Raw genomic sequence first — 24,545 nt, 5'->3', positions numbered from 1 at the left:
TCGGTTTCCCGCCATTCTTAAAATAAAATTCATCTCCTGGTCCCCGACAAATTTCCGCGACTTAAGGCGTAGGAGACCGACCGTCTATATATATATTATATAACATGTATATATATATTTCTTTCTAGTATACTAAATATCGAACACTTTACTAAATTCCTCGCAGAACGAGTCCGGATTTTCGGAGGTCTTCGAGGGCGTCGATTCCCCCGAAACGAAAACCGATAATTGCGTTAAATTGCGGTAAATTGCATTAAATTGCATCTCCCGTCCTCGTAATGGAACAATTATATCGGGTGCACCGACTCGTACGCGAATCGCCGAATTCTCAGATTTCTCGAGAGACGCAAGAACAGTCTTTGGTACTTTATCTCTCTGGCGATTACCGCGCGTCGCACCTGACTTGCACCTAAGAATAACTTAAAAGCGTAAACGCTACGAGGATATATATATATATTGCACTTGCGTAGGAATATATCGTTCATTTGGCATCCGTGGTGTCGCAGTTTTTGGCAGTAGCGAGACTCGGCCGGCAGCTTTGGAAACCCTCACGAATCGAGGAACGAGCTGGTGCTCGAAATGGGCAGCTTTCGCGCGAATTCCACGTGGCCCCTTTGCGAATTATATGAGAATTAAGGGGATGTGAAAGTGCCATCCGAGGGATCGATCGTTCGTGAAACTTTTCTCCGAACTGAATATACCGAACCGTTTCAAACTTCACAACGTGAATATTAAGGCTATAACGAAGGTCTTGACCCTCATGAAAGTTCATTTTTAATAGGGAATTTAAAGGAACTCCCATAAACAAATTTTTCAACGATTCAAATTTCATGGCCGTCATGACGTTTCCTTATAGCCTCCATATTCACAATGTAGACTTTGAAACGATTCGATAGACCCAGTTCAGAGGAAAGGTTCATAAACGAGACCTCCGTGTCGCCACTTTCACGTCGACTTAAATGCGAATTCAACGTAAATTCTACGTGGATTATACGAGAATTAAACGCGAATTCGATGTAAATTCTACGTGTAATTATAGGAGAATTAAACGCGAATTCAACGTAAATTCTACGTGAAATTGACACAAATTCAAGGCGAATTTTACGCGAAATTGACGCGAATTCAATGTAAATTCTACACGTGATTATACGAGAATTAAACGCGAATTCAATGTAAATTCTACGCGTGATTATAGGAGAATTAATCGCGAATTCAACGTAAATTCAACGTGAAATTGACACAAATTCGAGGTGAATTCTACGCGAAATTGACGCAAATTGTACGCGAATTCAATGTAAATTCTACGCGTTATTATAGGAGAATTAAACGCGAATTCAACGTAAATTCTACGTGAAATTGACACAAATTCAAGGCGAATTCTACGCGAGAGATCGCATCGAAAAGTAAACCCGGCCCGATTCGACGATGACGGCAGACTCGAGGTCGCGTAAACGTTAAAAAATTGTAAGAAAGAGCGTCGAAGAGAAAGAAGAGACCCGGTCGAGGTCGGCGAGCGCATCTTCGGGGAAGAGTCTAGATCTTGGAGCGTGGATCTTCCGAGTCGGAAATGCGTCGAGGAGTCGCAGGATCGACCGGGCGGTGGCCGGCTATTTGGCGACCGCTCCGCCGTGTATATTGAGGATGTGCTGTTTCAGGTGATCGGGTCGACAGAAGTACTTCCCGCAGAGGGTGCAGGTGAAGGTGTAGCGAGAACCGAGTCCTCCGCACTCGTACCTCGAGTGGCGGGTCAGGGAGGAGCGAGATCGGTATCCTCGCCCACACATGACGCACCAAAATCGCAGCTCACCGGGCGAGCCCACGTCAGCCGCAGGGCTGGCTGTAAGCATAGACAACACGGATGCCTCTTTACACGTATCAGAGAGGGGGGTCGTCTTCCCTATGACCGTCTTCGGGGGGACCGGAAGCTCGCGCCGAGACTGCGCCCATCTCTCTCCTCGAGGAAGTCGACCGAGGTGCGCGCACTCCCGGAAGCGACGGATCGTTATTTACATGCTGCCCAGATTAAACGTCCATTAGTCGATCTTTACACCCCGACGTTGAATTAATACAGCCCAACATAGAAAAGCCATCCGAAGCGACGCCCGACCGACCGACCCGGCTCAGGGATCGTTGCGAGGGATGGACAAAGCGAAGGAGGCCCTCCAGGGGATCGATCTGTACATCGCGACGTCCCAAGGTCCTCGGGAAGACGTTAACGGAGTTTCCCTCGCCTCCGCCATGCGCCGAAGCGTTTATCCCGATGAATGGCGGCGAACGGAAGGAACGGCCGATGTCTCCGGTCGGCCCGCACACAGGAGTTATCCGGGGACGATACAAAGAGCCGGGAGGAAGAGATCGGATGAAGATGCTCCATGAGATTCATTAGCTGCGGTATTTAACTCGAAGCTTGATCGAGCGAACGCGAGCACCCGAGAGATTCGACGCGACCGAGCGTGCTCGGTGAAGCTTCGGTTAAATGGGTTAGGTCGGTTAAAGAGACACCCCGATTAATCGACCACGGACTGCCACACCTTAGCGACCTTAGCGAGGAAGAAGCCCCCGAAGCTCAAACCCTTCAAATCCGCGTAGCACGTGAACATGGGATTTCTCTTCTCATCTCGGTGACGTACCATCCACGAGGCGTTACCTTCCACCTCCCCCGGTACCGTCCGCGAGGTCGAAAGGAATCAAGGCGGCACCTTACACCTCGTACGTTTACCAAATCTTTATTATCCAACTCTACATGTCACCCACAAGGGTAGAAGGGTCGGTTTACATATACGCGGCGCACCGGAGACGAAGCATGACGGAAGAGAAAGAGAGAGAGAGAGAGTAGACGCGAGAAAGCGTTTTCGCCGGAGGCGGTCGTCGCGGCTGCGCGGTCGGCGGCGCCTCGGGAGGCGCGGGAAGGGGAAGGTCAAGGTCACGCCGGGGATCTCCGGGACCCACCTGTTGCGCGGGTCGGGGACAGGGGGACGCCTAGGGCTTCCAGAACTTGTAGAGGACCCTGACGTCCTTGGCGGTGATGCGCTGCTGCAGCGGAGGCTCCCCGGTCGGCCCTGCGTCCTGCTTCTCGCTACTGGAGAAGCACTCGCCGACGTGTCTGAGCAGACACCCTCGATACTTGTAGGTGCGGCCGCAGCGTGGACAAGAGAGCCGCTGATAGTCCGCCAGCGGATGCGCGCCCGGCCGGCCCACCCCGGAAGCCGGAGGCTGCGGCGGCGGCTGCGGCTGCTCCGCGCGGAATCCAGCTGCTGCAAGCATCACCGGCCAACGATCACCCCGGGAGACAATACCCTCGCGACTCGGACCTTCCCCTACCCCGACGAGATCGACGTTTCTCGAGATATCGCGCCGCGACGTCGACCCGGAAGCGCCAGAATTATGCGAGGATCTCTTCGCTAACTATCTCATTCGTTAAAAAAAGAACGAATCGTTAAAAGAAGAACACGCGACAATTTTTACGAAAATTTAGGTCAATTACATAATCGGCTCTATTCTTAACCTCGCACATTTCCGGCGCTTGCCGTCTCCCCTGGAAAGATCGCGAGGTACAATTTTTTATTCAGGCAACGGACCCGCGGGAATTCATTTCGGAAGGAAGAAAGATTAAATATCGAATATACATATTTGCATGCCCTTCCCGCGGGTCCGTCATCTCGGATACCGCGAGGTTCATTCTCAGGCGTGCATCGAACTCTCCTGGGAGTTAGCGAGGTAAGTCGCGAGTTCCTTGAGAAAGAAAAGGAAGATAAAAGGAGAGAAAAAAAAAATAAGAGGTAAGAAGTCCGGGGAAAATCAAGAGACGCAGACCCCGGCGCTCGGCAGCAGGCCACGAAGACGTTCTCTCTCCCTCCGTCGATGACGGATGTCGAAGCCTCGACGACCTGCAACCCTCCTCAAGGATGATCGTTACCTTGGAGACGACGTCGTCCAGGACGAGATATCCAGCGAGGCGGCCGCCGGCTCTTCGAATCCGCCTCCACGGAGTAAAAGGACTCGCTCCGGCAAATTCGGCCGACACTTAGGGAGTAGGTGCGAAATATCGGAGCGACCGTGACAAGAAATTACTCGAAGGACTCCCCGAAGACGAAGGACGAAGGACCGGTCAAGATTCTCCCCAAAGGAGTTAATATGTACATATATATATCTTTATTATCTATCGTATCACGTATCACGCATCCTCGGTCGCTCCAAACCTCGCCGCGCGTCCTGAAATCTGGTCCCCGATTCTCGAGTTCGTCCGCATAGTTTTCTCGCCTGCGAATGGACAACGCCCAACGATATCCTCGCCAACTCGCGTACAATCGACGCTCAAGGTCTACGAAATGACCTCGCATGCGAAAAGAGTCGATCGAACTCGAGAGTAGGTTCCCCTGGAGGGGTATATATGTCGCCGAATAAAAAGATAGCGTGTCAGCTTCGTTAAAAAACCATTTATTAGCCTCTTCTCGTTAACTGCCGTGGACATCGAGAGACGACGTGGGACGAGGACGATCCTCTCGACGAGCTAAACCGCGAACGGACCTCTCCGGGATTATCCTTGCGACGCAATTCTATCTCTACCCCGTGTCCTCCCCCGCGAGCGCCCCCTCCTCTCTCCTTCCGCGGCAATGTTAGGATGTAAAGGGAATCGCGGAGAGATTTGATAAAAAGTGCCCGGCAAAAAGGGCCGGAGACAAAGAGAGAGAGAGAAGGGGTTGCGGATAGTGGGGTACTTCCGCCGTTTTTAGGGCCTTTCCCCCCGCCTGGCGACTTTAAATCCGTGCACGTTGATCATGTGTATAGTCAAGGTCGACGAGTAATAAACTTTGTAGGGGCACATCGTGCACTTGATCGAGGGCTCCTTTCCGCACTCGATCCGCTGGTGCCGGCGCAGCGAGCTGTACCTTTTGTAAACCCGCCCGCAGCGTGGGCACTCCAAGTTAGTCATTCGCCACAAATCCGACGCTGGAAAAAGGCAATTTTCTCGATTGATTCTGAAACGCGGCCCTGGAACACCTATCGGGGGGTTCTCCGAATCCTGGTGCGTTCCCTACCTCTTCGCGACGCGGGAGTAGAGAGAGAAAGAGAGAAAAAGAGAGGAGGAAGCGCGCGCGAAATCCGCGATCAAGCGCTCTTGCACATCTCGATATGCGGAGAAAAACGAAAAGAGAAAAAATAAATAAATAAATCGATAGATAAATAAACCGGTCCCCACCTACTCTAGCGATTACGTTCCGATACCCTTGATCGCGGATAGAGAGGAAAGGTGCCACGGAAGGAGGATTTCGTCACAACGCATGCCCCGGTAATTGTTTTTCGTAACGAATCGTCGTTTATTAAACTAATCAAACGCCAGGCCGCACATTAACGGCGAGGCGGGGTACGTATACGTATGTATATATGTATATATATGCACATGTTACAGCTGTTCGACAGCCTCGCTCTCTTTCGAGAAAGAGAGAGAGGGCATGGGGCGACTCTACACCGCGACGATTACACAATGGTACGCACGTTCGAATATACAACACGCTCGGAATCAGACCCTTGGGGGAAGAACTGTATAAAATAGGATTGAAAAGGGAAGAAAAAAAATGAAAGAAAAATGAAAAGAAACCAAGCGACGCGGTTTCCGAGGGGAGAAGATCGATATAAGGGGGAGAGGGGGTCCGACACCCGGGGGTGGTCGGGTCGCCGGAACGTGCGACACCTCTCGCAAGGTCTCATACATGTACGAGAGGCGGGCAAACGACTTCGGCGGCGATACCACCCCTTTCTTTTTTAGTAAAAGTAGAGATACGCACCGACTCGGCGGACGGGAACTCCGGTACCGGTCCCGGGTCGCCTCGAGCATCTCGAAGGAGTCCGGGTCCACGAGGTGGCGAGCGGCGGTCCCTGCTCGTCTCCTTGGTGGTCGTCTTCTCCGGGATGCTCGAGGCGAGGCCGCGGATCGGCGCGTCGACGGCTCGGGGGCTATATCGATGCCCGTCAAGGGCGTACTCGTGGTCTACCCCGGAGTTCCCGCGAGTCGGCGGGGGAAGACGAGCGGACGACGCGGAGGAACGAGTCCTACGAGTCCTGGAAGGCCGGCGACCAGTGGCACGGCGTCGTCCTGGGCATCCTGTGCCGGGCGTAGGGCGTCACCGCGTGGCCGGTCCTCCTCTGGTGCATCCGCATTATGTCCGCCCTGCTGAACCTCTGGGAGCAGGTCTTGCAGGCGAACTTCTTCTCCACGCAGCACTCGTACTTCAGGTGCCTGTCCAGGGTGTACTGCACGGAGTAACGTCGCCCGCAGCGCCAGCAACGATACCGGAGACCCTCTGAAACACCGGACCCTCCGCAATCACGCGCCCTCTCGCACCCTCCTGAGACCGTGAGATGAACCTCCGACCCCGAACGCTCCTCCACCGCGATATCTATGTACTCCGATCTATACGCTATCCATACCCCGAGACCCCAATGGAAGGCTACCCGAAAAATCTAAAAGGCCGTCGAGGCCGGAACTCGAGTCGCCGTCTCTGCGAGTCCGCAACGAGATCGGCGCGACTCCACCGCGCCCGGAACGACCTCGCGATTTTTCGGGGCGAAGACGCATCGTCCGATACCGGATGCTTGGAATTTTAGAACCGAGTTTAAAAAAAGCCTACTTTGATTCCTCGTCGAAGATAGCTTCTATAGATAATTAGTTCGACCCGCGATCGCCAATCGTCGCTGTAAAGGATCGCCTTAACGGACTACACTTGCACCGAGAAACCGACGTAATTAGACCCACCCATTGCGCCGTATTTTCAATCACCGTCCAATGCAACGATGCCTCAAAATATGACGCTCTTAACGTGGACAAAAAATCGTAATTGCGTCGCTTGGAAGATGCAATTGGCAAGGTTCTAAAGATCACGCCCGGTTTAACGAGCCTTTACAGCGATCGCAGTGCATCGGGGTGCATCGAGTTCGTAAAGTCGAGTAATTAACTATAGAAGCCTCGAACGGTCTTCGGAGGATCGAAGAGTCGGGACACGACCTGGGTACGATCGGTCCCGGAAACCTCGATTTTCAAAAGCCCGAGCATCCGGAACGGAAGAGGCTCTCGATTAAAGGGACGATCTTCGATTCCGCGAGCGGAATAACGCATTCGGTGCGATCCCCTCGTTTTTCGTCCGCGTTATGCCGCGCGGAATCGGTCCGCGATCGTTTCCGCATAGCTCGAAGGAGGATCCGAAGAGCGTCGAGTCCCTCTCCCTATTTCTCATCCTGCCACTTCCTAAAAAGAATCTAGTCCCTATCAGCGAGTTCCACGGACGCAAACCGATCGAACCTGCTCCGTAAAAACCGTCCTTCCTGGGAAGCGTGAAAAGAAAAGAAAAAAAATAATAAAATAAACACGTTAAGAAAATCGACGAGCGCGGCGGAGGAGGCGTTCAAGGAAGAGAAGCGTTTTTTTCGGAGTTTACTTCGAGATAAGTCGCCGACGAGTCTCGTCTTTTCTCCCCCGATCGCATTCCGGCGCCTTGGAACACGACCGGGGAGATAAACGGGACATTGTTCGAGCGATTTATTCGCGGGTGTATGCATATATATATAAAAAAAGACCCAACGGGCGCGAGAGAGAACGGATGGCCGAGGATTCGATGCGCCTCGAAAGAGACCAGAGAGAACCGAGGACGACCCGAATCGAGGCGACGAAGGAAAATCGAGGACATCCCGAGATGGACCGTTTCTCTCCGTCTCCGCGGATGGAGGAACCATCGAGAGAGGATAGGTACTATCCAGGATGCCATCGATCTGTCGACAGAGAGCAGGAAACGACTCCGAACGACGAAAAGCGGATTACCCAACGAAGAGCGACGACCGACGCCGCGAGAGATCCAACCGACGGTGAAAAATCGATTCGTCATAATGCAATCGCCCCTGACACGTGACTAAATATCTTAGCAACTGTCGGGGCGGAAGATCGTGATTAATCGTTTCAGGTGTACGCGACGACTTAGCCTTAAACGCTAAATTCGAGGTTTAGAGCCCTCGTTGGGTGGGGGTGGTGGCGGGAGAGAGTCAAAATTAAACGGATTGGGGCACCCCATGGGGCCAACATCGAATATCGAGAGCTCGAGTCGAGAATCATTTCCAGCGCTGGATTTATTGAAGAAAAAAAAGACAAAATTATCGTAAGAGTTAATCTTTCTTTCGGGAAATCCGCGAGGTTCCTCTCGATCGTTTTTTCAGAGCGCTGAAATCATTCTCGGACACGACCGTGGGGTTGATTTCTAGATTAGAGATGGAAAAATGGCACCCCGTGCGCCGATACAACGCACGGGATTAAACACTTACGGAGTTACCGGACTTTTTACCATCGTGCTTCCTGTCCTCTCCTTGAAACCTCGGTCCAGCATCCATGGGCGTCGGACGGTCCAACTTCGTTCTTCTTTCATAGTTTTGCATCCATCCAACAATTCAAATGGAACTGTTGGACGAGGCGACCAAAGGCCGTTATTCGTCTTCTTCTTCGCACTGGATTTAAACCCGACTGGCGAAAGCACGTTTCGAAAGTACAAAATGTACTCTCGAAAACGGCCAAAAACCGTTCCCGATGAAACGTAATCTTGCAAGAATGAATATCTCGTGAAATTCAACAATCGCGGGGAAAGCAGTTCAATGTTCTCGATGTTAAAGGTAATTTGGGAAGGAACCATTTAATATCTGGGAAATGTATCGGAAAATTGTGAAAAGCAGAAAAACCCGGTGGGATGAGTCATGTCATATATATACGACTAAGTGTAGGCACGTAAACAATCGAGGTAGGATAAAAAACGATAAATCGCATGTAATAGGAGAGAACACCCTGGAAGAAACGACACAAATTAACATGGAAAATCATTTCGAAAATTACAGGTTAAACGATGAAAAAAATTAATTCTAGAGCATCGCAAAATCATTCACTCTTCCCTCACCCAGCTTCAACGATTTCTCAAAAGCACAGTTAAAAAAAAAAATTATACATGATAGTACATCAAGACATGACAGGATAATAAATCATCAACGTGTTACAATTCTGAAACGTATAGCATCGATGAGTACTCTGAAATGAATTGCAAGTACACATAGAAATACATACGAGATAAAAATACATCGCTCGTGTAAAATTCGAGGGTCATCGGGGTAAATCGGTAGAGACCGTAGAAAATGACAAGAAAACACAAAAGGGGCCCAGGAATGATGTGCAAACTCTCGAGAGATGAAAGAGGTTACCAATACATTACCCGTGATTATCCAAGTGGGAAATCCACCGTCGAGAATCTTCGAGTAAACGTTAGATCATTCCAAAGCCCAAAACGCGAGCATTGGAATTAATTCCGTTTACGGCTCTTCCTTCCCTTCCTTCCATGGTCGTCATCTTCATCGGCGTAATTCAAAGCACGTTACATTTATGCCATGACCTCGACCGACTTCAAATGGATGGAAGTCGGTCGAAGCGCGGTGATTACGTCAAAAGTGACGTTTCAAAATCACATTTAACAAACTCAAGCACCGCGACAGCCAATCGCAGGGAAAATTCCGTTCGTTTCTCCCTGACGGCTCGACATAGTACAAATTAATTCAAACGCAAAGGTATCGAAGTACAGGGATCGAAGTTTCATCCAGAAAGGCCATATCGACTCTCGAACACCGCAACCCAAAAAAGAAAAAAAAAACCGCGTATGGGTTCCGATCAAAATGGAGTGGATACTCCCGTCCTGCACGAATCCTTTCGTCCCTGTACTCCAAAACTGGAGACCGATTAAAGTACAAAAGCAAAGAGACATATAAAAATAATCCGTGTCACCTGAAAATCGCATTGTAATTGCACATTAAATTGAAAATGGCGATTACACCCAACAGTCGACATCCCAGAAAAATGGACAAGTCGGAGAAGCGTCCATCTCGTAAGGACAACAGCTCGCGCTTCCCTTAACGAGACATTTTGCTCTCCTCTGGTCCACTCGTCTCGATTAAAACATTCGTATGTACCAAATAAACAGAGATGGTTACCTCGTCAGGGAATAAGCCACGCAAATCGAAGGTATTCGAGTAGAAATTCGACACCTACGATTGTCAGTCCTTCCTCAGAGGTAACCACGTGACATAAATCGTAAGAGTCCGAAATCATCGATGATCGATCGATCACAAGATCACCCACGCAATATCCAAAATCACGCATTCGTAAAGAGGTCAAAAAGAAAATGGAGGAATCATCGCACGGTGAAAAGTTAGATCTCTCAGGTGGATACAACGAGGCGGATAATCGACAACTAATCTACCTTATCGATATTCCGTACCAGTTACCTTTCAACCACATCAGAAACCATTACCAATACATTACCAAGAACCTGGACAGCCGATCTTCTATCTTCTCTCTTCCAGCGTCGCGAAGAACCGGGGGTTGTCAAAGGTCGTCGCGACGGCGGCCAATGGACGCAGCAAAATGCAAAAACGATCCGACCACCGGCGCGGCGCCATCAAGGGAGGGGGATAAAAAAAAAAGGTAAAATTCGGAACGTTATCGAAATCGCCGATCGGTCGTGCGGAACGAATTTCCGTCCTTGGAAAAAGATAAGAAAAAAAACCATTTTTTAAATTCGAAAATTCGCGACCCGATCGCGAAAAATCGCGAGCCGCGCGCGTATTTCTTCCTCCAGGGCCGCGACCGCCGAGCAAACGGGCTCGCCGTTCGCCTCTTCTTTCTTCTTTCTTCCCTCTTCTCTCTTCTCTCTTCCTGCGAGAGTGGTGCGTCTCTTTCGTGGCAAGAAAGGGAGATTATTTTTTTTCCCCCGCCACCCGGGCGGTCCAAGAAATCGCTTGTCCGCCCGGTCGACGTAGTTCCTCCTCGTCGAGGTTTCGCGCGGCTCTTCTCCACTCTCTCGGCATCCGCTAGACACACTCGGGAGTTGAGACAAACAGATAGAGAAAGAGAGAGACACAGGAAACAGATGAAAGAAAAAAGAAAAAGTATAAAAAACCAAGAAGAAGAAGAAGATGAAGAATAAGAGAGAGACAAAAAGTACGACGAGTCGTGGTATGGTACAACAGATATCAACGAGAGTCGAATATAACGAGAGAGAGTTACAATATACCATGGATACGTATATAAACAATGTACAAGTATTAAATCGACTGGAGAAAAACAGTATAAATATAGATATTATATATATATAAATATGTAGTGTTAAGCGTAATAATCGAGTTATGCACGCGTCCAGTGCATATATGCGTGCGTATACACACACACGCGCACGCGCACACACACACGCACACACACCAAGGATATACATATATACTCAGGTGATATATATCCGTCCCTCGCAATTAGCGAGCGAGTCGCGTCTCTCGCGCGCTCTCCCGGCGGTATATATATATACACGCATATACACGTCCGTATACACAAATAACGTGTCAAAGAAAATATATATATATGTGGATAAGGTTGTATACATATATATATATTTCGGGGGGTTAATCGAGTATCCGATGTATAAATGCGTTACGAACAAAGAAGCGAGTTATGTACACGTGGGTTAGTAAAAAAAAAAAAAAATCAATCAGCGGCTCGCGCGACGTCGTACGGGCAAAGGAAGAGAACACTCGTCGCGACGCTCTGAACCGCGACGTCCCTCCTTTTGCCAGATATTCCGGCGCCTTTCCTCTCCGCAAATCCACCCCCTTTCCGGCTTCCCCGCGCATACGACGCGCGCGCGCAACCGCGCCAGAGTTATATATGGTGGTCAAAAAATTACACTACCGAAGGAAGCGTGGCATGCAAGACGAGAAATTACGCAAAAAATAAAAACACAACGCAATGATATATCTCGATGGAGAGGTATTAATAATAATATATATATATATGTAAATATAAATGGCGTAGAGAAGATATATATATATATATATATATATACGTATATCGTTCACACACGGGGAGAGATGGGGCGAGATTACCCGCGCGTTCACGCGTTTCCATTTCCCCTTCCGGTCCCCTCCCGCCGCCCGAGAGGGGTGAGTGTCCCGCCCCTCGACGTCGCGCGCGTCCTCTCGTCGACGTACAGGAGTGAGAGATAGAGAGAGAAAGAGATGAAACGCTGCCGAGAAGAGATACCAGAACGAGAAAGTGAGAAAGAAAGAGAGAGAGACAGACTCGAAACCTCACGCGGGTTACGAAACAGAGAGAAGAGAGAAAGAGAGAGAGAGAGATCCTCCTTCGTGCATGGAAACGAGGAACCACCCCGGGGATCCGTCCCGAGAAGGCGCACCCGCCGCCGTCGGCGGTCGCGCGGCGAATGACGCGCGACCGGCCGCTGCCTCCGCGTACGTCGACGAGCCCAATCGCGCCCCCGACCCTCCCGAAGCGCGCGCATGCGCGTGAACGCGCCGCGCCCTCGTCCCTTCTCTTTTCCTTTCCGTTCCATATCCCGCGATCCTCTATGCCGCGGAACTCCATCTCTTTTTTTTCCTTCCCATCTCGACGCGTCTCCTTTTATATATATATCATATCATTTTTTTTTTTCTTGTTTCAGTTCTCCTCTCTCTTTCGTGTCCTCCGACACGCGCGCGCCTCGTCCGAGGGACGTGGACGCGCCCTCGCATTTCCTTCCTTGACTTCTCTCTACTACGTGATACGCTACCAAGAAAAAAAGGGGAGAAAAAAAAGGAAAAAAAATATACCAGAAGAAGAGAGAACACGAACACGACTACGAGGGGTGGTTGTTTCGTGGGATCTGGGGTGAGGGGCCGCGGCGGGGAGACCGGGCGAGGAAGGGGGGCCCGGGGGTCGCCGTCGCGGCGCCCCCCGAGCGCCGCCCCCTCGGCCGCCCTCGCGCCGGGCCCCGCGGAGGGCGTTTTTTCACAACGGACATACAACTTGTAAAGAGAGAGATCTCGTTCTACCGGCTGCCGATAACGTGGCGCAACCACGGCCCTAGAGATCGCGACCGCGTCGTCCGTCCTCCTCCGCGCGCGTTTCGTTTTTCCTTCCGCAGACAGCGCGCGGCGACGCCACCGAGCGCGAAACGCTCGTCGAACCGCGCATCTCTCGACGAGAAATCAACGAAAGAGACCAGAAAAAAAAAAGATATTAAACAAACAAGACAAGGGGCACATCATCCCGGCGGTGCCGGACCGACGAACCGTTGAGAGGCCGTCGCGAAGAGCGTTTCGCGTCGGAAGCCGCGAGATACGTATCCTCGCGTTTCAATCATCGAACCCCGTATCATACACATATCTAGATTCAAGGTAACAAGTCTCTGACGGATAAAAAATGCAACGACCGTCGCCATCAATGCGAGCGCCTGCACTTAAAACGCGACCGCGAGATGACCCGGACCGCGCGTTACCAAGGAGTCTCTCCTGCACGCCGTCCCAGGGATTTGGCCCCGTTGCCAAACATCCAACGGCGCGCAGGAAGTCGGTCGAGTCTCGGATCGACTCTCTGCCGAGCAAGCGGCAACGCCGCCGGCGCGCGACGTGGCGGCCTTTTTTCCACGGCATGGTATCATCTTTCTCCTCTACTCAGGAGGAGGAGGGGGAGGGGGACCCGCATCCCCGCGCTCGCGTTTCTGTCTCCTTGGTAACAGAGACTCGGACCCGCGCGCGTGCGCGAGGGGGAGAGACAGAGAGTGAGGTCGGCGCTCGACTCTCTCCCTCCGGCGTTGCCACTTCGCGCGTGTCTCTCCTTTCCTTCCCTGCGACGTCGTCCCCGTCCGAGCGATGGCAGTGGCGCGCTGGCATTGACGGAGAGGTCGGTCCTCTCTCTCCGAATTTACCTTGGCTCCCGCGTTGGATCGCCGCCTGCGGCGACCGTGCCTGACCGTGCGCGACCGTTAAGGGCGCGCATCCGCCCGAGCGCCCGCATCTGCCGGCGCAGCTGCGCATCCGGGCCAGCTGCGCGCGCATCCCGAGGGTCCCGCTCGCGAGCCTTCGAGAGGCATCTAGAAACGCGAAGATGGCGCCCGACGCCCGCGAGACCACCGGTCCTCCTTTCCTCGTCTAGACTCCGTCGTATATATCCCGTCTTCCTCGCTCTCCTAAGCCGCGATTCGAGCCCAAGGCCGGCGAGTTTTCGTGGGAACGGATTCGACCACCGCGGTGTCTCGGCATATAGCCGCGCGCGCACATCCGGCCGCCTAGCTACAGTTTCTGCGCAGAAGCGTCTCCCGCCGCGCATGCGTGCCGCCTTCTCGGCCTGAATAACCCCACACGTGCCCCCCGTTCCCTCGACTCCGTTTTTCCGCGCGGCTTCTCTTCTCTCTCCGCAAATTACTTTCCTAGCCCGCGAGCGTTCTCCGCCGCCGGCCTCCGTCCGCGGTGTCGCGTTTCGGACGCGCTTCCGGCCGCACTCGACCCTCGCCGGCTTTTTCTCTCCCCCCGGCGAGACGGGAAACCGGGAGGAAAAAAAAACAAAAAGCGCAAAACCGCGCAAGAATCCGGTTCTCGTTACTGCGGGAGAGGCGGAGAGCTCTCTCTCCTTTGCCAATGGCATATATCTCGGATTACGATCGGTCTCTCGCGTTTCTTCCGCGCGGTTCCACCTACCCGAGGAGGCCGCGAGTGCCTCCCCACCTCGTCTGCCGAGGGGTACGATCGATCCCGGGGATGTCGATATCCGCCGATATCCGTCTATAACCCGTTCGCCCCTACCTCGAAGAGGCCTCTTCTCATCCATCCCGAGCGTTCCACCCGATCGGGAACTCATCCGTGCACTCCACGATCGAGCGGGAATCGAACCCGAGACTCGGTGCACGGGCTTCGACCAGACCTTAAAAATACGGTCGAAAGTGGCCTACGGGATTTCCGTCGGAAATCTTCATCGATTGAACGCATCGATGACCAGAGAGGGTGGTCTACCCCGCGCTCTAGGTCGGGGGTTCTGGAGATATCAGGGAGCGTTCTCGCGTTCCTATCGGTCGACGATCGCAGGCTGGCCTCCCATAATTGTGTGGTGTGCATATCCTTTCGGAGGAGAGAGAGAGAGAGGCAGGGTGGGGGAGAAGTCGCGCCGCGAGGCCGCGGCAGACGGACAAAGGGCGATCCGAGACAAAGGGATCCTAAGGAAAGCGAGAGGCGAGATCCGAGAGCTCGAGAAGCGACCGGGAGGGCGAGCTCTCTTCCGGCCCGTCGGTTTCGACTCCGCGTCGCGACCTCTCCCTATCAGAGAGACAGACAGAAATAAAGAAAGAAACATAGGGTGGTGTCGGGGGAGACAGCGAGAGGGGGGATGATAAACGAAAACTGAAAAGTCCAGGAGAGAGACGAGAAACGAAGAAGCTCTCTACGTGCCCTGACCAAGATAGGGGGGGAAGCTCGTCCAGAGACCGTGCTACTCTTGAACGTGACCAGGTTTCGTTTCGGTTGAACCACGTTATCCGGCAGCGAAAATAAAAAGCCTTGTCCCGCCTGCGCAATGGGCACTTCTTCCAGCGGGTCGCTACTATCGAGCGCCACGCCCTTTCAATTTTTCTTTCACTGAGCCGGCGTTTATTTTAAATGAGCCCTTCCGGTGGAATCGAAGGAAAAAAAGAACCCGAGCTCGACGATTCGTCCATGTCACGGATTCCGGACGCACATCCTTGCAAACCGAGAATCGCTGCCAAATCGGTCCGGCGACCCGATGCGTATATATCGATACTATCAACGATAAGATTACAATCAGAGATTCAACGCGCGGCTCATTCAAATAAACGCTTAAGGGTCGCACCGTCGACGGTGCTCGCGCGACGCGGCAGTTGATATCCTTCCGAAAATCGATAAAATTCGGTCTTCCCTTTCCCGGGGCTCGACTTTGTCGTCGTATAACCGGTGCCCGCGAGGTTCCTCTTTTTTTTTCTTTTATCTCCGAGCCTCCGGTTGCTACGTTCGAACCGACTCGACGAGTGGAGGAGCGTTTGCCGATTAACGAGTGCCTATTGTTACGGGGGTCAGAGGCGAATGGAAAATGGCGAGGATGAGCCTACCTTGTGAGTCGCGGTGGGCCTGAGCGGCCTCCTGGGCTGCGAGAAAGACTTCGTCCGTCGTTCCAGGGGCGCCTGCCACCGAGCCCACGACTCCTCCCGCGTTACTTCGATCGCCCGTTACGTGCCACGCGGCAAGACCTGTTCGATCAGACAAAAATTCGAGGATTTACATCAGTCGGTTACCAAGGACTAGGGATAGGGGATCGACGCCAAAGGGTTACGTCGGTATCGCCGCTTAGAACATTGGGAAGGCACGCGTCGACGATCCTTCCCGGTCGTTTCGTCTCTTTTCTTTTCCGCGAGTCAATCCCTTGCGTCGATACGATGAACAAGAACAAAAGGCTTGTACGTGGAGGGATCCACCGCAAGGAATTAACGTCCGCGGATTACCCCTAAATTTAATTGACTTCTTAAGGGGGGTGAAAGTAGCATCCGAGGGGTCAACCGTACACAAAACGTTTCGCCAAACCGAGAGTACCGAATCGTTTTAAACTTCACTACGTGAATATAGAGACTATAAGGAAGACCCTGACGCTCGTGAAATCTCATTTTTGATAACAAATTTGGAAAATATCCATCAACATATTTTGAAAAAAATTAAGTTTCATGAGTTTCAGGACCTTCCTTATATCCTCCAATATTTATATATCGTGAGGTTCGAATCGATTCGGTACACCCAGTTCGGAGGATAGTTTCATAAACGAGACCTCTTCGACATCATTTTTCACATCACCTTAACCCTTTCGTTACCTTGAACGAGATATCTCGCGACCCAATACTGGCCGATTAATGCTTAACGATAATCTAGCTTTCTAGCACCAATATTTTGACATTCTAGATAAATATATTTTATAACTAATTCTATTCGTATAGCTAAAAGGAAGAAATAAATACAGTTTTTATTAATTTAATGAAATTATTTGTATTCACTTTCTACGTGGTATAATTGAAAACATGGTGTTACGCATAAAGCGACATTACACTTCTGACAAAAATATCGCGTTTCCTTACGTTTTCCGTTTTCTTTACATACGGTGCAACGTTTCGTTGGGTATTTTTTCTTGTGCGTCTCCCGTATCGTTACAGGGAAGCATCGAGACTTCAATCGAAGTGGATGTTTTTTACTGCCCGTTCTTCCTCGATTACTATGTGACGTGCAATGTTCTTCTAACAAAATGTCTTCTTTCATTTGCAAGTAACTTCCATCATCAGGCAATCTTCCATTGTCTTTCATTTCGCAGCTCATCCAGCCTTTTAGATAACGGAAGTTCATCATCAGACAGTGTATTATATGTGCCCATAATTATGAAAGTGGTCTAAGTCAAAATTGAAAAAAAAAAATGAGTTTATCAGTTATTTCACGCCACATTATTTCAAACTAAATTAATTCAATGTAATTTCGAAACAAAAAATATATGACTTAGACCACTTTCATAATTATGGGCACATATATGCTATTGACGTGTTTCTCGTTGATCGTCACTGTTTTCACTATCACTTATTATTCTATTTCCTACTCTTCAACTGAACATCTTGTAACGCTTCAAAGTAATGAATCAAGACTAAACTCCTATACGATGAATGCTGTACTACAACTTCAATGTTTATCGACATAATGCTGAAGACATACCATAAGCGACATAAAAACTCAAAGACAGAACACAAAATTATTTGTCTAGAATGTCAAAATATTGGTGCTAGAAAGCTAGATTATCGTCAAAAGCGTTAATCGGCCAGTATCGGGTCGCGAGATATCTCGTCCAAGGTAACGAAAGGGTTAATTCGGGCTCGATTACAGATCTTTCCCGGCTCGTTAATCCGCAAATACCGCCCTCCTCGATAACGCGGTTATCCCCCTCTTGTACAGGGTACATATAACGCGGGAATGACGTCATAGAGATACGTAGAGACCAATCGTTATCGAGAACGACGAGCGGCAGAAATAATCTGGAATCGATGCGTCAATATCGACCCGGAAGGAATGCCGGATGCAAAAAATGGAAAGGATCGATTTCTCGATTCCTCCGTGCGGCGTTTAGACGGCGATGAGAAGTAGTCGAACGTGGACGTGAAAGTTGTGAAAGGACGCCTCCTTGATCGATCGTCCAACGCGAATGACGCGGCAGAGGGGGAACGGTTTACCATCTTTCCGACATCCGACTGCTAACCACATCCGATGATTTCTAAAGCGGTATTCTAGGAATCGTGACGGTACAGCGGGTACACCCGTGGGCACGAATGCTTCCCCTACGTGCATCGGCGACCCAACGTGTGCAGGAAAGGCATTCATGTCCGCTACTATACAACACTCGATACGAGAAAACCTCGTCAGACATCCGGTTTTCTCGGATCGCATATAAGTGTTTTTCCCTCGACAAAACTGGCGGAATGACTAGAACGGATAAAATTAGAACGTTTCGAGATAGAACCGTTCCACCGCACTGATCAAAGCTCAGAGGTATATTTAATGCAAGTATACGGTTCGCTTAGTTTTCCGCCGTTCAGGGCACGAGGGGCTTTGTACTCGAAAACTGCCTAGTCGAGGAGTCGACTCGGATTACCCGGAGAGGACAACTCGTACCTTCCTTCGCCGCGAATCGCAAGCGATGCATAAATTCGAGCGTACTAAGCGTCGGCGAAGGAAGCGTCGGTCTCGAATAAAGTTTCTTAAAATTCGACACCCGGTAAAAAAGAAAGGTAGAGAGAAAAAAAACAATCGGTTAAAACCTCGGGCCCCGAACAGGCAGGGTATACGCATGGCTCGATTCGAGAATTCCGCAGAGTCCTAGGAGTGCAATCGAAACACACGTTTATTACGCAAGGGACTGGCGGCATATGCGCGTAGTCCGATACACAACGAGAGTAATACTTGACGGATATAACACGATATCTATACACGGACGCATTGGTCGGGACGCACGCGACGCGCGTCTTACACAGCCTAGCTTACACGATTAGAAGTAGAGAGAGGGAGAGAGAAATAGAGTCGGACAGACGTTTTCGCTTCCTTGCGCGCACCGGGACTAGAAAGAGGGGGTTTTTCGATACACCGATTTGGAGTCTCCAGCTTGGGTTTCGCTCGTGGACGTTTTCCCACGAGAAGTTTCCGATATCCAGAGAGATCTTCTTAAGCCACGAAGAAGGATCGTCTCGAACGAGAGGTTGCGTAAACGGCGAGCCGCGCGAGAACGTTTTCTCCTCCGTTGGGGTGTCACCCACCCTCCGTGGACGACGCGCGGTTTTTCCCTCCGGGTCTTTCTTCGTCTCTTATTATTATTTTTTTATATCTTTTCGTATTCACGCCCGTCGCGGCCCTCGGCCTCCAGGGTCGGCGGCCTCTAGGGCTGTCTGGGCTGGACGAAGGTGCTGGGCTGCCTCCAGCGCCTCCTGACGACGTTCAACTTTTTCAGATAGAACTGCAGGGTCGAGCGATTAATCCCGTACATCTCGGACGCCTGAGTGGTGCTAACGCCCTGTTGCAAGATCGCCTCCAGGGACATTTTAACGGAGTCTAAGCTATACTTTCGGCCCTGCTTGTTCGCCAGGGATTTAAGCAAAGCGCCTACGTCAACGTCGGGTCGAGGCCGCCGTGTGTTCGGGCCTTTTTTACATTCGAGGAAATGCGACGCCCAGAGGGCTCCACCGGCACCCGAATTCCCGCTCGACCGAGACCGCGCTCCCGCCCCCCCACCTGCAACCGAGGAAACCCAAGCTAGTCGAGGACAAACGGTACACGTCCCGAACGATAAGGAAAGAAAGAAAGACTTAAGCACTCGCGCTACATCAACCAAACCTCCGACTTAGTCTAGAAACGCCTCGCGATCCGACCCGAATCTCTATTTCATTTCTTTACCCTACTTCTCGCGACTTTTCACCCGCCAATTTCCCGAACTGCGATTGCGATTTCTCACCCCGCTCCTGATCGTACATCGAACACACTTGTCAGAACTCCCGATTTCGTTAAAAGGCTTTACAAAAATTCCAATGCGCCTGCGCGTTTCCGGTGCAAAGTCGATGCCATGGAGCAAGCTCGTCCAAGAAATTTTGTCGGATCGATTCCTTATCAACGGGGACTACCCTGATGAGCCGATGCCATCGAGTTACCGAATTCTAGTCTGGAATCGAACGCGAGTTCGCTGAAATTTATTCCAGAGTGCACGGACAAGGAAAAATCAAACTACTTGAACTCGTCACCCACCGTGGCATTAACCGTTGCGCCGACGCAAAATTGTGCTACCCTACCTTCTTATGGATTAAAATTCGCGACCGCACGTGTGTCTCTATGCAAAGCAACGAGAACTCCTCGATAGACTCTACGAATCGAAGCCCTGCCCGTTTCCGCCATTCACACCAACAAATGTACACAACCATGTAATAGAAGGGACGTAAAAAAAAAAATGACTTACCAGGATGTTGGGAGGGATCGTGGGAAGGACCGGCTCTATTATTATCTTGCTCCATTTCATTGAGGTCGTTCATATCGTCATCGAGCGTCAGGTCTTCGACGCTCTCCTCTGGATCATCCATAAATTCAGACTTTGGCTCGATCAGGCTATCGTTCGGCTCCGGTTTTTCGAGGGGCAACTACAAAATATCAATTAAGAATTAGTGAATCTCTCTCCCCATAATCTCACACCTCTATCGTCTAATGGGTAAAAAAGAAGAAAAAAAACAATGTACCGCACCGTTTCCCGTCTACAGGGTAGGAAACAAAGCACCGAGTAGAAGGATAGAATGCGAAAAATGCTCTGCCAACGAAGCGAGAAAGTCGAGCGAAAGATCAAGCTCGACTTAATTAGACGTTGGCTGAATTGGATATTAGTAGGGGAAGAGTGGAGCGAACGGAAGGAGATAAAGTTGGACAGGGGAGGGTATATTTTTTAATCGATCGAGGCGCGCCGGCCCTCGGACTCACCTGGAGCATTTCGTCGGCAGGTTTCGTTAGATGCGTCACGATGGTCGACCTGCCGAGAGACTCCGCGGGGTCAGCAAGAGCCTTCTCATCCGTGACAGGCGCGATTCCAAGCGCAGGAACGCCCATTTGTTGGGGCATGTCGCTCGAATTGGACGCATCGTGATTCTCTACCGAGGTGTCCTCGCCGACGCTTCGTCTCCTAAACTTTTTTCTTTTCCTCGAGGAGGTTGGACTTTGCGACCCTTCCCTGTAAGGACGAATCGACGATTGAAGGGGTCGTTCCTATCCCGATATCCTCGGCGTCCCAAAGTACCGGGTCTCTTCCCTTACCTGGAGGATAATCCTTTCGGAAGCTGCGGACTGGCGGAGTCTTCTGGTAGGTCGCCTACACAGCTTTGCGCCAAACTCTGCCTAGGAACTTTGATGTTCTTTTCTATGGTGAGACCGGAAGACGCGTGTGGAATGTCTAACGACGGTGCCGTTGGTTGCGAAACGACCTTCTGTTGCCTCGAGTCTGTTTTGCTCCCGCCACTGCTACCCGTTTTACTTTCCGAGAGGCCCTTAATTTGTAAAGACTCGGCGGCTTTGAGAAGTGCGGCCAGCTGGTCTTGGGAGATATTAACTTCTCCCCTGTACATGTAGTCCATCATGGCCTTCAACTCTTTAAACTTAACATCCTTTAGTATAAAGACAGGGTGCTTGTCGTAGTGTTCGCTGAGGAGGCCCTGTAACCAAGTCCCAAAAAAAACATCGGTCAAACTTCAAAAATCCAGGCGAAAGTACAAATCAACGGGACGGGAAAATCTCAAAGTCCCGAGAAGGCCCGTTCCAAGTCCAAGGGTCTACAATTTTGAAAACGACTCGATGTCTCGTCTCGACCCAATTCCTCCCACGATCACCGATTGCATTAAAAAATGTCAATTAAAAACCCAATCAAGAAGCATGCTTTGTCCTCCCTTTGAAATCTGGGCCAAATAATGGCATCCACCTTGACGTTGCACGATATTGCCGGAGACGGTTAATAGTCCATAGCAAAAAGATAAATAATCAGAAGAATAAAGGTCAAGTGGGGGACCACCCGGGTAAGGAATCTTCGTTCAACGATTATTTAATAAAGACGGATGACCGATTCACCGGTTCAATGTTTGACAACCCGCCGCGCGTACGAAGAAAAAAGTCGATTTCAAAAGTGAACGAGCGCCATGTCCTCGTAAAAGCATCAAAAAGAATCGTGAAAATGGCGTAAACGAAAGCCAAAGGCCGAAGGCTCGAGAGAGGTTGGCAGGCCGCCCGACGGGGTCCCTCCTCCGTTTCAGGGTAAAATCCCAGGGCGAGTGCCCTGGAAATCGGCCATCTTGCTTTCCCTGTATTGATCAGGGAGCCAGGAGGGGATTCAGGCATCTCCCCTCTCCCCGCGGGCTCGCAGGCGGCGTTCAACAGGGCGGCCATCTTGTTTCAACATCAGCCTCTCCTCTCCTCTCCTGCTCTATTTGGTATTGATCTAACACGAGCGAGCGAGCGAGCGAGCGGGACAAAGAAGGGGGAGAGACGGAGAGAAAGAGAAAAAAAAATCCTCCTTTCCCGGCGGCTCCTCTCGTCGCCGCGAAATTTCAGCCGGCCGGCCTTCCTCTCTGGTTTTGCCTAACCGACTCTAGATCTCACGACTCTCTCTCTCTCCCTCTCGTAACATCTGTCGATTACGGGAGGCAAAAAAAGACCACACGGAGGCGTCAGCCGACCTACTTAAGCGTCCGTCTCGAGATTTATACGCGAACGACCGCTAGCCGCCGTCAGCTTTTCCATAAGAGACTCTTCGACGTGGAATATAAACGAGCCAAGAGGTAAGGAACAAACGTGGGAATAGATAAATAAATAATGCTCACCTCAAAGTACGGACTGCACGCAGAGAGGACTACTTTGTGGGCCTTTAGATACTTCCCCTCCGCCGCCAGGGTGCAGTCCACTAGCGTGCCACTTTCGAGTAATGTGTCAAAGTTTTGGATGAGCGTGCTCTGGTGATTGTTCCACCTTAGGCAGAACTGCTGGTCGTCTTCCATCTTCGGCTTGGTTAGCTCGCTCCTGCTCGGTTGCCAGGGGGAAAAGAGAAACAATCGCCGGTTAGGTCGGATACCGTGTGCTACCTCGTTGACGCGCTCATCGAGGAGGTAGTCGGGCCGGGCACGAGTTCGACGCGATTTCCGACGCTATTTCGAGTAGAGTCGAGTCGGGGACGGCGGAGGAGAAAGCTCCCGGACCGGAGACGCGAAGCTTACAAAATGGCTGTGCCGCGGTGCAAGCGCGTCGCGGGATGGTCTGGCCTTTTCCTTTGTGCGTGTCCTCCTAACGGTAGTGCCGGTGGTGGGGATGATGCGGGAGGACGCGCAAGCACCGCGCATGCGCGCGCCCACCGTGGGCTGCCGAGCTGCGCGAAAGGCTGCGTGGACGGGAGGCGAATGCGCGCGCGCGCGCCGTCCTGGGACCGGGGCGGTCGGCGGCCCGGGAGAGCGAGAGAGAGACCGAGCGGAAAAATCCGTACCACTCGCGCGTCCGTTAACGATAATCGACGAGGTATATCCTATTATACCCGATATTCCCGGGAACCGGCACGGTAGACCCGACCGCGGAGCCTCGGGAAAAGCCGCCCGAGAATCGACGGGAGTTATTGATCGGCCTGCGCGAGCCGCGTGCGCGCTCAACGTTGCGCATCCAAGATGGCGGAGGATGCGGACCCGTGGCATCGAAGATGTCGGCGACCTCCGCACATCGCCGGGGAGAAGGTTAATACTCGAGATGCGAATCGATTCGTGAACCAGACCGGGCGACGGTCGAGATTGCGTCTCTCGCGCGACTCTACCGGCGAGATATATCGACGCGCGGGTGCGAGCGTACCGATCGATACAGGCGGGCCTGGATAGAGGTTCGGAAAAGCGACAAGGGACGCGCGCGGCGCTAGTACCGCGAAACCCGCCGGCGCGCTTGCATAATCCGCGGGGTTATCGCGAGCGGGGGTTACGTCACGCAATGCCGGGGCAACGCGGCGCGGAGAAACCGCGGATCGTTGACAGATATTCCCCGGAGCATCCCGCGTCGCGACCCTCCCGCCCCTTGAGCGACGCCCGACGCGGCCGCATCGGTTGAACGAGGCGAACGCGCGCGGAACAAAATGGCGGCGGTTGGGTCGCGCCCGAGACAAGATGGCGGACGCTTGGCAGAAAACCCGACGAAAAGCGCCGGCGGCGGCGGCGACAGTGGCGACGGCTACCTCGGCCCTCCCCGCAAAGCGTCATCTGGACTAGAGCGTGAGGGATCGCAAACGAGCCACTTTCCCGGGGAGTAGCCTCGCGCCCGGAGTCGATAAAGCCGACCCGGTCGACGAGACCCGCCCGATGGCGTTACACGGGAGGGCGGGCGGGCGGGCGGGCGGGCGCGCGCGCGCGCGCACGCGACGCCATCTTCCCTGAGCCAACTTTTCCAGGATTTTCTCGAGTCGGCGGAACAAGGTCGCGGCCCGTCAAACGAGTCGCGATAACGGGTATCGTCATATAAAAGGTCACTCACCTAAGGTGCGGTATAAAAGGAATCTAATATCACAGTAATGCGGTCGGGTGCGGGATGGAAAACTGCGAGCGTCCGTGCTCGGCGTGCGCCTCGAGCGCTGCCCCCATCGACAATGGCGC

General features: G+C 51.8%; 1 protein-coding gene across 50 annotated transcripts in view; it reads right to left on the bottom strand.

Moving 5' to 3' along the window:
* The window catches only part of LOC105694366 (longitudinals lacking protein), a 130,289-nt gene that overhangs the window by 104,333 nt on the left and 1,411 nt on the right, over positions 1–24,545 (bottom strand). For all 50 annotated transcript variants that reach the window (XM_012414930.2, XM_012414924.2, XM_012414928.2 and 47 more), the window contains exons 2-6: positions 22,752–22,947; positions 21,199–21,593; positions 20,869–21,115; positions 20,360–20,537; positions 15,954–16,091 (exon numbers count right to left, since the gene is read on the bottom strand). In XM_012414930.2, the coding sequence (XP_012270353.1) occupies positions 15,954–16,091; positions 20,360–20,537; positions 20,869–21,115; positions 21,199–21,593; positions 22,752–22,925 (1,132 nt within the window). In that variant the 5' untranslated portion in view covers positions 22,926–22,947. The remainder of the gene's footprint in view (positions 1–15,953; positions 16,092–20,359; positions 20,538–20,868; positions 21,116–21,198; positions 21,594–22,751; positions 22,948–24,545) is intronic.

The sequence above is a fragment of the Orussus abietinus genome, unplaced genomic scaffold (genome assembly GCF_000612105.2).
Source record: "Orussus abietinus isolate OABI.00-Male unplaced genomic scaffold, Oabi_2.0 scaffold203, whole genome shotgun sequence".
NCBI lineage: Eukaryota > Metazoa > Arthropoda > Insecta > Hymenoptera > Orussidae > Orussus > Orussus abietinus.
This window is presented reverse-complemented; position numbering and strand designations above follow the sequence as displayed.